General features: G+C 43.0%; 1 protein-coding gene across 1 annotated transcript; it reads right to left on the bottom strand.

Annotated features, from left to right (window-relative positions):
* Positions 1-2172: 2172 nt before the first annotated feature.
* LOC138956533 (adhesive plaque matrix protein-like) lies at positions 2173-11899 on the bottom strand. Its single transcript, XM_070327893.1, has 5 exons — positions 11860-11899; positions 10524-10867; positions 8723-10325; positions 5931-6258; positions 2173-2572 (listed from the first exon to the last, which is right to left on the bottom strand). The coding sequence occupies exons 1-5, from the start codon at positions 11897-11899 to the stop codon at positions 2173-2175; spliced, it is 2715 nt and encodes a 904-aa protein (XP_070183994.1).

The following is an 11899-nucleotide window of genomic DNA, read 5'->3' on the forward strand; positions in this document are numbered from 1 at the left end:
TGTTTCTTAACGTAAAAAATAAAAAACCGTTCAATATTCTGTACAACCGTTGCAACGTTCAATTATAAAGCCTGTACATCTGCATAAATGTGTGTCAACGTTCATATATATTTAAATCCTCTGAACGTTCAATCAAAACCCGTTAACGTCTTAGAAGATCATGTTTATGTTCACTAAAAGCATGTTCACTTTCCATAAAAGCCTTCCTGAAAATAATCAAAAAAGCATGAACATGCTCAATAAAAGTATTTTGTTAATGCTCATTAAAAGCGTATTGATTTTTTTTCAAACAACAGAAAAATCTGTTGACTTTGATCTCTGCTAAGCATGTTGATGGTCAAAAAAGATACGCTAAACTTCAACAACATCTTTGTCAAAGAACAAACCCGTCTAAGCGTTCAACACAAGCGTCTGAGCTTCCAAAAAACCCTTGTAAGCTTTGAAATACATAAATATTTCAACGTTCAAGCATGTACAAATTCAACTAAGCCGTGTCAATAAAAACTTGAAACATTTGAAAACTTGACAAAAAGTCCTAACGCCAACACAAGCGTCTGAGCTTCCAAAGACACCTTGTTTGTTTGTTTGTTTGTTTGTTTGCTTAACGCCCAGCCGACCACGAACGGCCATATCAGGGCGGTGCTGCTTTGACATATAACGTGCGCCACACACAAGACAGAAGTCGCAGCACATGCTTCATGTCTCACCCAGTCACATTATTCTGACACCGGACCAACCAGTCCCAGCACTAACCCCATAATGCCAGACGCCAGGCTGAGCAGCCACTAGATTGCCAATTTTAAAGTCTTAGGTATGACCCGGCCGGGGTTCGAAACCACGACCTCCCGATCACACTTGAAACATTTGAAAACTTGACCAAAAATTCCTAACGCCAACACAAGCGTCTGAGCTTCCAAAGAAACCTTGTAAGCTTTGAAAGACATAAATAAGTTAAAGTTCAAGCATATAAACATTCAACTAACCAGGTTGTCAATAAAAACTTGAAACATTTGCCACCCCCCCCCCCAAAAAAAAAAACACAAAAAAATATATATATAAAAAATATATATTTATGATACAAAAAAAGTTTGATGTCAGGGTAAAGGGCCGTCTAACTTGAGTGGTTCCATATTGACGTCATCGTTGAGGACAGTGCGGTGGGAGAATTTCGATCGTCGCCAGGCGTACGCCACACCCAGGAGAAGAGCCACGACGAAAAAGCCCAGCACACAGCCCACGATGATGTACGTTTCCTTGGCCTGGTCCTTGCTAGCCTGGGGATCACTCACTGGATTCTGCGTCGTCTTCGACGTGTGCGGAGTTGGAGTGGTACCGACAGGAGGCGAGGAGGTCGGTACAGGAATGGGTGTTTTTGTTGCCTGTGGTGTTGGTGCTGGTGTTTTGGTTGGTGAAGGTTTTGGAGTCAGGGTAGATTCCGGTGCTGCTGTTTTTGTTGCCTGAGGAGGTGATGTTTTAGTGGCCTGGGGAGGTGGTGTTTTTGTTGCTAGTGTTGGTTTGTTTGAAGCCAGTGTTGTTGTCTTTGTTGCCACTGACGGCGATACCTTTGTTATCTGTTGAGGAAGTGTTTTTGTTGTCGGGATGACAGTGTTCGTTGTTGGTTTAAGTGTCGGTTTGGGTGTGGTTGTTTGTTTTGGTGTTGGCTTGTGTGTGGTTGTTGGTTTTGGTGTTGGCTTGGGTGTGATTGTTGGTTTTGGTGTGGTTGTAGGTTTAGGTGTGGATTTGTGTGTGGTTGTTGGTTTTGGTGTGGGTTTGGGTGTGATTGTTTTTGTTGTTGTGGTTGTTGGTTTTGTTGTGGGCTTTGGTGTGGTTGTTGGTTTTGGTGTGGGCTTGGGTGTATTTTTTGTTGTTGTTGTGGTTGTTGGTTTTGGTGTGGGCTTTGGTGTTGTTGTTGGTTTTGGCTTGGGTGTGGTTGTTGGCTTTGGTGTGGGCTTGTGTGTGGTTGTTGCTTTAGTTGTGGGTCTGTGTGTGGTTGTTGGTTTGGGTGTGGGCTTAGGTGTGGTTGTTGGTTTGGGTGTGGGCTTGGGTGTGGATGTTGGTTTGGGTGTGGGCTTGGGTGTAGTTGTTGGTTTTGGTGTGGGCTTTGGTGTGGTTGTTGGTTTTGGTGTGGGCTTGCGTGTGGTTGTTGGTGTGGGTTTGTGTGTGGTTGTTGGTCTAGGTGTGGGCCTGGGTGTAGTTGTTGGTTTTGGTGTGGGCTTTGGTGTTGTTGTTGGTTTTGGCTTGGGTGTGGTTGTTGGCTTTGGTGTGGGCTTGTGTGTGGTTGTTGGTCTGTTTGTGGTTGTTGGTTTTGGTGTGGGCTTCTGTGTGGTTGTTGGTCTTTTTGTGGTTGTTGGGTTTGGTGTGGGCTTGTGTGTGGTTGTTGGTTTTGGTGTGGGATTTGGTGTTGTTGTTGGTTTTGGTGTGGGCTTGTGTGTGGTTGTTGGTCTTTTTGTAGTTGTTGGTTTGGGTGTGGGCTTTGGTGTGGTTGTTGGTCTTGGTGTGGGCTTGTGTGTGGTTGTTGGTTTTGGTGTAGGCTTGTGTGTGGTTGTTGGTTTTGGTGTGGGCTTGGGTGTTGCTGTTAGTTTAGGCGTGGTTGTTGGTTTTGGTGTAGGCTTGTGTGTGGTTGTTGGTTTTGGTGTGGGCCTGGGCGTGGTTGTTAGTTTTGCCGTGGTTGTTGGTTTTGGTGTGGGCGTGTGTGTGGTTGTTGGTTTTGGTGTGGGTTTGTGTGTGTGTGTGTTGGTTTGTGTGTGGGTTTGTGTGTGGTTGTTGGTCTTGGTGTGGGTTTGTGTGTGTGTGTGGTTGTAGGTTTAGGTGTGGATTTGTGTGTGGGTTTGTGTGTGGTTGTTGGTCTTGGTGTGGGCTTGTGTGTGGTTGTTGGTTTGGGTGTGGGCTTGTGTGTGGTTGTTGGTCTTGGTGTGGGTTTGTGTGTGGTTGGTTTGGGTGTGGGCTTGTGTGTGGTTGTTGGTTTGGGTGTGGTTGGTTTGGGTGTGGGCTTGTGTGTGGTTGTTGGTTTGGGTGTGGTTGGTTTGGGTGTGGGTCTGTGTGTGGTTGTTGCTTTAGTTGTGGGTCTGTGTGTGGTTGTTGCTTTAGTTGTGGGTCTGTGTGTGGTTGTTGCTTTAGTTGTGGGTTTGTGTGTGGTTGTTGGTCTAGGTGTGGGCTTGGGTGTGGCTGTTGCTTTAGGTGCAGGTTTGTGTGTGGTTGTTGCTTTAGTTGTGGGTTTGTGTGTGGTTGTTGCTTTAGGTGCAGGTTTGTGTGTGGTTGTTGCTTTAGTTGTGGGTTTGTGTGTGTTTGTTGCTTTTTGGGTGGCTTTATGTGTGGGCTTGTGTGTGATATTTGGTTTTGTTGTGGTTGTTGGTTTTGTTGTTGGTTTTGTTGTGGTTGTTGGTTTTGGTGTGGGTTTTGTTGTTGGTTTTGTTGTGGGTTGTGGTTTGGTTGTTGGTTCTGAAATGGAGAAAATCAGTTTATTAGTTGAGGATCAATCACAGCTCAGTATCATGCAAAAATTAATGTATGATCTTGGCAAAACACTCACCTGCGGTTTGCGTCTTTGTGTGCTTATTTTGTGAAATGTTCACATATTTACTCATACTTTGTGTAGTGAGATATTTTTGTGATTCCGTGAACAATTAAAAAAATTTATTGGCAGGATTAGGAAACGACGCAATGACGCAGGACCTTTGTCCAGTACATTTAAAAACATTGACTAATCTGTTTATGATGTTGAACCGTCAATTGACATTGTTCTTTCTGTCACCAGAACCCGCGACTGCTGCGTTCGTACAGAGTTTAGTTAGATAAGTCTTTATCGAAGTGACTAAAAGTTCATACAATTGTCAGAATAGAAAATCAGACACGTGGCTTGCATTCATCATCATTCCTGTAACGGATATGAATTTAATTTTTAATGCTTGTGTTTGGTTATTTAATTGTTTGTTCTGAACTGTTCGTTTTCCGTCGCGATATAACCTTCGTGGTTGAAAACGACGTTAAACACCAAATAAAGAAAGAAAGAAAGAAAGAAAGTTCGTTTTCTTTTCTGTTCTCATTACCAAAAAGCATTGTTTTGTTTTGTTTTTTAGTATGACTGGCGAGTAGTTCGGTTGAAGACATTAACATTCAAATACTCAAAAGACGCTGTCCATAAATAACTCAGTTTGGGATTATAGTTTGCTCTTGAAGAGGCATTACCATACAATGCAAGTTCATACACCGCATACGCTCACAGAAATAAATAATTGATGATTGTTTTCGCGCATTTAACAAGCATGATCGCGCAGCGCTGCACTTAGTTAGTAATAAGATATTGGGCACGGGAACAGAAAATACATCAGCCAATAAACTAAAAGAGTAAACGCATGAGTTTCACCCGGCCCTGCAAATAAACAGAAAACAATGCTTCAAGAGAAGTTGCTTAAAAACATGTTCTAAAATAAAAAGCAAGAAGAACACAACATGCAAAGTATCTAAATCTAACAACATGTATATAAATACAAATTATTAACACCAACATCACCCATTATCATGATCATGATCATGATCATGATCGTGATGATGATCATCATCTTCATCATCTTCATCATCATCATCATCATCATCATCATCATCATCATCATCATCATCATGATCATCATGATCACCATCATCATCATCATCATCATCACCATCATCATCACCAACAACATTATCATCATCATCATCATCATCATGATCATCATCATGATCATCATGATCATCATGATCATGATCATCATCATCATCATCATCATCATCATCATTATTACCCCCTGGGTTCTCCAGAAACAATCTAAGCAACTGAACAGTAAGCTACTGGAGCATGAAGTGATGGAATGGTTTCGGCAAGTCTATCTAAGTTAATAGTGCGTCAAGATGCTTTAATTTGACTTTATTCCCCCCTCTGCTTCTTTACCTCTGTAAACTTGTAGGGGTAGTTATTTTTCGATAATGACCCAGCAACCAAACAAATAACGACCCAGCAACAGCCTGAATCCTCGATAGTGCAATGGGTTGAGAAGCTGTTCTGTTTCGGTACTACTTTTTGCGACTGAAAAGTTCCGAACGCTCTAATGTACGAAGTATACATCTCTGGAGCAAACAATACAAACATACCGCATTTAAATTAACAACTACAGGCCTGAACACTTGAATCTCCATATAAAATCCATGAGTTCGGTTGTTTTCTGAATCTAGATCAGACGTTCATCACAAGCAATTTCCCAAAGCAAGTAACTCATACTTTGTCTAGCGACAAGAGTAGTTCCCCTTCTTTTCACTCAGTTTCTTCGACAACAGACTGCAATCCGACGGTCAGTTTTCAACAATATTTCATTTAATAAACAGATCACACGCAACCAAATGCACACATCTCATCAATTTAAACAACATAAAGCGGTTTCATACACTATTTTCCCCAGAAAACTTAACTTCATACAGTTTTTAACGTTGGAACACGGGTGCAAAAGTTCGTCTGCTAGTCCCATTTGACGAAAGAACATTATCCTAACCGATACCAAAACATATACAGAACACACAATATCTGCCTTTGCCGCCACAGCAGAATAACAGCATATCTGTGTACTTGATTTTAGTCCAAAATAGTAAAACTGACAAGAAGTGTTAACAGAATGGAATGATTTGCACGGAACTATACAACCGCGCATTAATCGATCGCCTGCGCAGGTTGACTGGTTGAGTGAATAGGATTCGATCAAACTTTCGCAAAAAAACTCCTCTTTTCTTTGAATAACTGAAGAAAGGAGGAATAAAGAGGTTACACACCTCGTCTCAGTGATTATAAAAAATAATGGTCTCAGTTCGCGGTCATGAAAAAGCTCGCTAAAGCTCGCATTTTTCATGATCCGCTAACTTCGACCATTATTTTTGATAATCACTGAGACTCGGCATGTAACCTCTACTTAATACCTATCTTGGTATGTGTCGCGTGACCGTCAGTTGCTCTGTTGGTTGTGGCGTCGTGCTGTGTTGTGTACGAGGTGATCTTCTTGGGTTCGTTAGTTGGTTTCTGTGTGACCTTATGTGTAGACTTGGGTGTGGTTGTTGGTTTGGGCGAGGCCTTGTGTGTAGACTTGAGTGTGGTTGTTGGTTTTGGTGTGGCCTTGTGTGTAGGCTTGGGTGTCGTTGTTGGTTTAGTTGTGGTTGGTTTTGGCGTGGGCTTGTGTGTGGTTGGTTTTGGTGTGGGCTTGTGTGTGGTTGGTTTTGGTGTGGGTTTGTGTGTGGTTGTTGCTTTAGTTGTGGGTTTGTGTGTGGTTGGTTTTGGTGTGGGCTTGTGTGTGGTTGGTTTTGGTGTGGGCTTGTGTGTGGTTGGTTTGGGTGTGGGCTTGTGTGTGGTTGGTTTGGGTGTGGGCTTGTGTGTGGTTGTTGGTTTGGGCGTGGGCTTGTGTGTGGTTGGTTTTGGTGTGGGCTTGTGTGTGGTTGGTTTTGGTGTGGGCTTGTGTGTGGTTGGTTTGGGTGTGGGCTTGTGTGTGGTTGGTTTTGGTGTGGGCTTGTGTGTGGTTGGTTTTGGTGTGGGCTTGTGTGTGGTTGGTTTTGGTGTGGGCTTGTGTGTGGTTGGTTTTGGTGTGGGCTTGTGTGTGGTTGGTTTTGGTGTGGGCTTGTGTGTGGTTGGTTTTGGTGTGGGCTTGTGTGTGGTTGGTTTGGGTGTTGGCTTGTGTGTGGTTGTTGGTTTTGGTGTGGGCTTGTGTGTGGTTGGTTTGGGTGTGGGCTTGTGTGTGGTTGTTGGTTTTGGTGTGGGCTTGTGTGTGGTTGGTTTGGGTGTGGGCTTGTGTGTGGTTGGTTTTGGTGTGGGCTTGTGTGTGGTTGGTTTTGGTGTGGGCTTGTGTGTGGTTGGTTTTGGTGTGGGCTTGTGTGTGGTTGGTTTTGGTGTGGGCTTGTGTGGTTGTTGCTTTAGTTGTGGGTTTGTGTGTGGTTGGTTTGGGTGTGGGCTTGTGTGTGGTTGGTTTGGGTGTGGGCTTGTGTGTGGTTGGTTTGGGTGTGGGCTTGTGTGTGGTTGTTGGTTTGGGTGTGGGCTTGTGTGTGGTTGGTTTGGGTGTGGGCTTGTGTGTGGTTGGTTTTGGTGTGGGCTTGTGTGTGGTTTTGGTTTGGGTGTGGGCTTGTGTGTGGTTGGTTTTGGTGTGGGCTTGTGTGTGGTTGGTTTTGGTGTGGGCTTGTGTGTGGTTGTTGGTCTAGGTGTGGGCTTGTGTGTGGGCTTGTGTGTGGTTGGTTTTGGTGTGGGCTTGTGTGTGGTTGGTTTTGGTGTGGGTTGTGGTTTGGTTGTTGGTTCTGAAATGGAGAAAATCAGTTTATTAGTTGAGGATCAATCACAGCTCAGTATCATGCAAAAATTAATGTATGATCTTGGTAAAACACTCACCTGCGGTTTGCGTCTTTGTGTGCTTATTTTGTGAAATGTTCACATATTTACTCATACTTTGTGTAGTGAGATATTTTTGTGATTCCGTGAACAATTAAAAAAATTTATTGGCAGGATTAGGAAACGACGCAATGACGCAGGACCTCTGTCCAGTACACTTAAAAACATTGACTAATCTGTTTATGATGTTGAACTGTCAATTGACATTGTTCTTTCTGTCGCCAGAACCCGCGACTGCTGCGTTCGTACAGAGTTTAGTTAGATAAGTCTTTATCGAAGTGACTAAAAGTTCATACAATTGTCAGAATAGAAAATCAGACACGTGGCTTGCATTCATCATCATTCCTGTACATGATATGAATTTAATTTATAATGCTTGTGTTTGGTTATTTAATTGTTTGTTCTGAACTGTTCGTTTTCCGTCGCGATATAACCTTCGTGGTTGAAAATGTCGTTAAACACCAAATAAAGAAAGAAAGAAAGAAAGAAAGAGAGTTCGTTTTCTTTTCTGTTCTCATTACCGAAAAGCATTGCATGTTTTGTTTTGTTTTTAAGTATGACTGGCGAGTAGTTCGGTTGAAGACATTAACATTCAAATACTCAAAAGACGCTGTCCATAAATAACTCAGTTTGGGATTATAGTTTGCTCTTGAAGAGGCATTACCATACAATGCAAGTTCATACACCGCATACGCTCACAGAAATAAATAATTGATGATTGTTTTCGCGCATTTAACAAGCATGATCGCGCAGCGCTGCACTTAGTTAGTAATAAGATATTGGGCACGGGAACAGAAAATACATCAGCCAATAAACTAAAAGAGTAAACGCATGAGTTTCACCCGGCCCTGCAAATAAACAGAAAACAATGCTTCAAGAGAAGTTGCTTAAAAACATGTTCTAAAATAAAAAGCAAGAAGAACACAACATGCAAAGTATCTAAATCTAACAACATGTATATAAATACAAATTATTAACACCAACATCACCCATTATCATGATCATGATCATGATCATGATCATCATGATCATCATCATCATCACCGTCATCATCATGATCATCATCATCATCATCATCATCATCATGATCATCATCATCATCATCATCATCATCATCATCATCATCATCATCATCATCATCATCATCATCATCATCATCATCATCATCATCATCTTTATTACCCCCTGGGTTCTCCAGACAATTAAGAAACAATAGTTAACACAAAAACAATCTAAGCAACTGAACAGTAAGCTACTGGAGCATGAAGTCATGGAATGGTTTCGGCAAGTCTATCTAAGTTAGTAGTGCGTCAAGATGCTTTAATTTGACTTTAATACCTATCTTGGTATGTGTCGCGTGACCGTCAGTTGCTCTGTTGGTTGTGGCGTCGTGCTGTGTTGTGTACGAGGTGATCTTCTTGGGTTCGTTAGTTGGTTTCTGTGTGACCTTATGTGTAGACTTGGGTGTGGTTGTTGGTTTGGGCGAGGCCTTGTGTGTAGACTTGAGTGTGGTTGTTGGTTTTGGTGTGGCCTTGTGTGTAGGCTTGGGGGTCGTTGTTGGTTTAGTTGTGGGTTTGTGTGTGGTTGTTGCTTTTTGGGTGGCTTTATGTGTGGGCTTGTGTGTGGTTGTTGGTTTTGGTGTGGGCTTGGGCGTGGTTGTTGCTTTTTGGGTGGCTTTATGTGTGGGCTTGTGTGTGGTTGTTGGTTTTGGTGTGGGCTTGGGCGTGGTTGTTGCTTTTTGGGTGGCTTTATGTGTGGGTTTGTGTGTGGTTGTTGCTTTAGTTGTGGGTTTGTGTGTGGTTGTTGCTTTGTGGGTGGCTTTATGTGTGGGCTTGTGTGTGGTTGTTGGTTTTGGTGTGGGCTTGGGCGTGGTTGTTGCTTTTTGGGTGGCTTTATGTGTGGGCTTGTGTGTGGTTGTTGGTTTTGGTGTGGGCTTGGGCGTGGTTGTTGCTTTTTGGGTGGCTTTATGTGTGGGCTTGTGTGTGGTTGTTGGTTTTGGTGTGGGTTTGTGCGTGGTTGTTGCTTTTTGTGTGGCTTTATGTGTGGGCTTGTGTGTGGTTGTTGGTTTTGGTGTGGGCTTGGGCGTGGTTGTTGCTTTTTGGGTGGCTTTATGTGTGGGCTTGTGTGTGGTTGTTGGTTTTGGTGTGGGCTTGGGCGTGGTTGTTGCTTTTTGGGTGGCTTTATGTGTGGGCTTGTGTGTGGTTGTTGGTTTTGGTGTGGGTTTGTGCGTGGTTGTTGCTTTTTGGGTGGCTTTATGTGTGGGCTTGTGTGTGGTTGTTGGTTTTGGTGTGGGTTTGTGCGTGGTTGTTGCTTTGTGGGTGGCTTTATGTGTGGGCTTGTGTGTGGTTGTTGGTTTGGGTGTGGGCTTGGGCGTGGTTGTTGCTTTTTGGGTGGCTTTATGTGTGGGCTTGTGTGTGGTTGTTGGTTTTGGTGTGGGCTTGGGCGTGGTTGTTGCTTTTTGGGTGGCTTTATGTGTGGGCTTGTGTGTGGTTGTTGGTTTTGGTGTGGGTTTGTGCGTGGTGGTTGCTTTTTGGGTGGCTTTATGTGTGGGCTTGTGTGTGGTTGTTGGTTTTGGTGTGGGCTTGGGCGTGGTTGTTGCTTTTTGGGTGGCTTTATGTGTGGGCTTGTGTGTGGTTGTTGGTTTTGGTGTGGGCTTGGGCGTGGTTGTTGCTTTTTGGGTGGCTTTATGTGTGGGCTTGTGTGTGGTTGTTGGTTTTGGTGTGGGTTTGTGCGTGGTTGTTGCTTTTTGTGTGGCTTTATGTGTGGGCTTGTGTGTGGTTGTTGGTTTTGGTGTGGGCTTGGGCGTGGTTGTTGCTTTTTGGGTGGCTTTATGTGTGGGCTTGTGTGTGGTTGTTGGTTTTGGTGTGGGCTTGGGCGTGGTTGTTGCTTTTTGGGTGGCTTTATGTGTGGGCTTGTGTGTGGTTGTTGGTTTGGGTGTGGGCTTGTGTGTGGTTGTAGGTTTAGGTGTGGATTTGTGTGTGGTTGTTGCTTTAGTTGTGGGTTTGTGTGTGGTTGTTGCTTTAGTTGTGGGTTTGTGTGTGGTTGTTGCTTTAGTTGTGGGTTTGTGTGTGGTTGTTGCTTTAGTTGTGGGTTTGTGTGTGGTTGTTGCTTTAGTTGTGGGTTTGTGTGTGGTTGTTGCTTTAGGTGCAGGTTTGTGTGTGGTTGTTGGTTTGGGTGTGGGCTTGTGTGTGGTTGTTGGTTTGGGTGTGGGCTTGTGTGTGGTTGTTGGTTTGGGTGTGGGCTTGTGTGTGGTTGTTGGTTTGGGTGTGGGCTTGTGTGTGGTTGTTGGTTTGGGTGTGGGCTTTGGTGTGGTTGTTGGTTTGGGTGTGGGTTTGGGCGTGGTTGTTGCTTTTTGGGTGGCTTTATGTGTGGGCTTGTGTGTGGTTGTTGGTTTTGTTGTGGGTTTGGGTGTGGTATTTGGTTTTATTGTTGGTTTTGTTGTGGTTGTTGGTTTTGGTGTGGGTTGTGGTTTGGTTGTTGGTTCTGAAATGGAGAAAATCAGTTTATTAGTTGAGGATCAATCACAGCTCAGTATCATGCAAAAATTAATGTATGATCTTGGCAAAACACTCACCTGCGGTTTGCGTCTTTGTGTGCTTATTTTGTGAAATGTTCACATATTTACTCATACTTTGTGTCGTGAGATATTTTTGTGATTCCGTGAACAATTAAAAAAATGTATTGGCAGGATTAGGAAACGACGCAATGACGCAGGACCTCTGTCCAGTACACTTAAAAACATTGACTAATCTGTTTATGATGTTGAACTGTCAATTGACATTGTTCTTTCTGTCGCCAGAACCCGCGACTGCTGCGTTCGTACAGAGTTTAGTTAGATAAGTCTTTATCGAAGTGACTAAAAGTTCATACAATTGTCAGAATAGAAAATCAGACACGTGGCTTGCATTCATCATCATTCCTGTACATGATATGAATTTAATTTATAATGCTTGTGTTTGGTTATTTAATTGTTCGTTCTGAACTGTTCGTTTTCTTTTCTGTTCTCATTACCAAAAAGCATTGTTTTGTTTTGTTTTTTAGTATGACTGGCGAGTAGTTCGGTTGAAGACATTAACATTCAAATACTCAAAAGACGCTGTCCATAAATAACTCAGTTTGGGATTATAGTTTGCTCTTGAAGAGGCATTACCATACAATGCAAGTTCATACACCGCATACGCTCACAGAAATAAATAATTGATGATTGTTTTCGCGCATTTAACAAGCATGATCGCGCAGCGCTGCACTTAGTTAGTAATAAGATATTGGGCACGGGAACAGAAAATACATCAGCCAATAAACTAAAAGAGTAAACGCATGAGTTTCACCCGGCCCTGCAAATAAACAGAAAACAATGCTTCAAGAGAAGTTGCTTAAAAACATGTTCTAAAATAAAAAGCAAGAAGAACACAACATGCAAAGTATCTAAATCTAACAACATGTATATAAATACAAATTATTAACACCAACATCACCCATGATCATGATCATGATCATGATCATGATCATGATCAT

This window comes from Littorina saxatilis, linkage group LG1 (assembly GCF_037325665.1).
Source record: "Littorina saxatilis isolate snail1 linkage group LG1, US_GU_Lsax_2.0, whole genome shotgun sequence".
Classification (NCBI taxonomy): Eukaryota; Metazoa; Mollusca; class Gastropoda; order Littorinimorpha; family Littorinidae; genus Littorina; species Littorina saxatilis.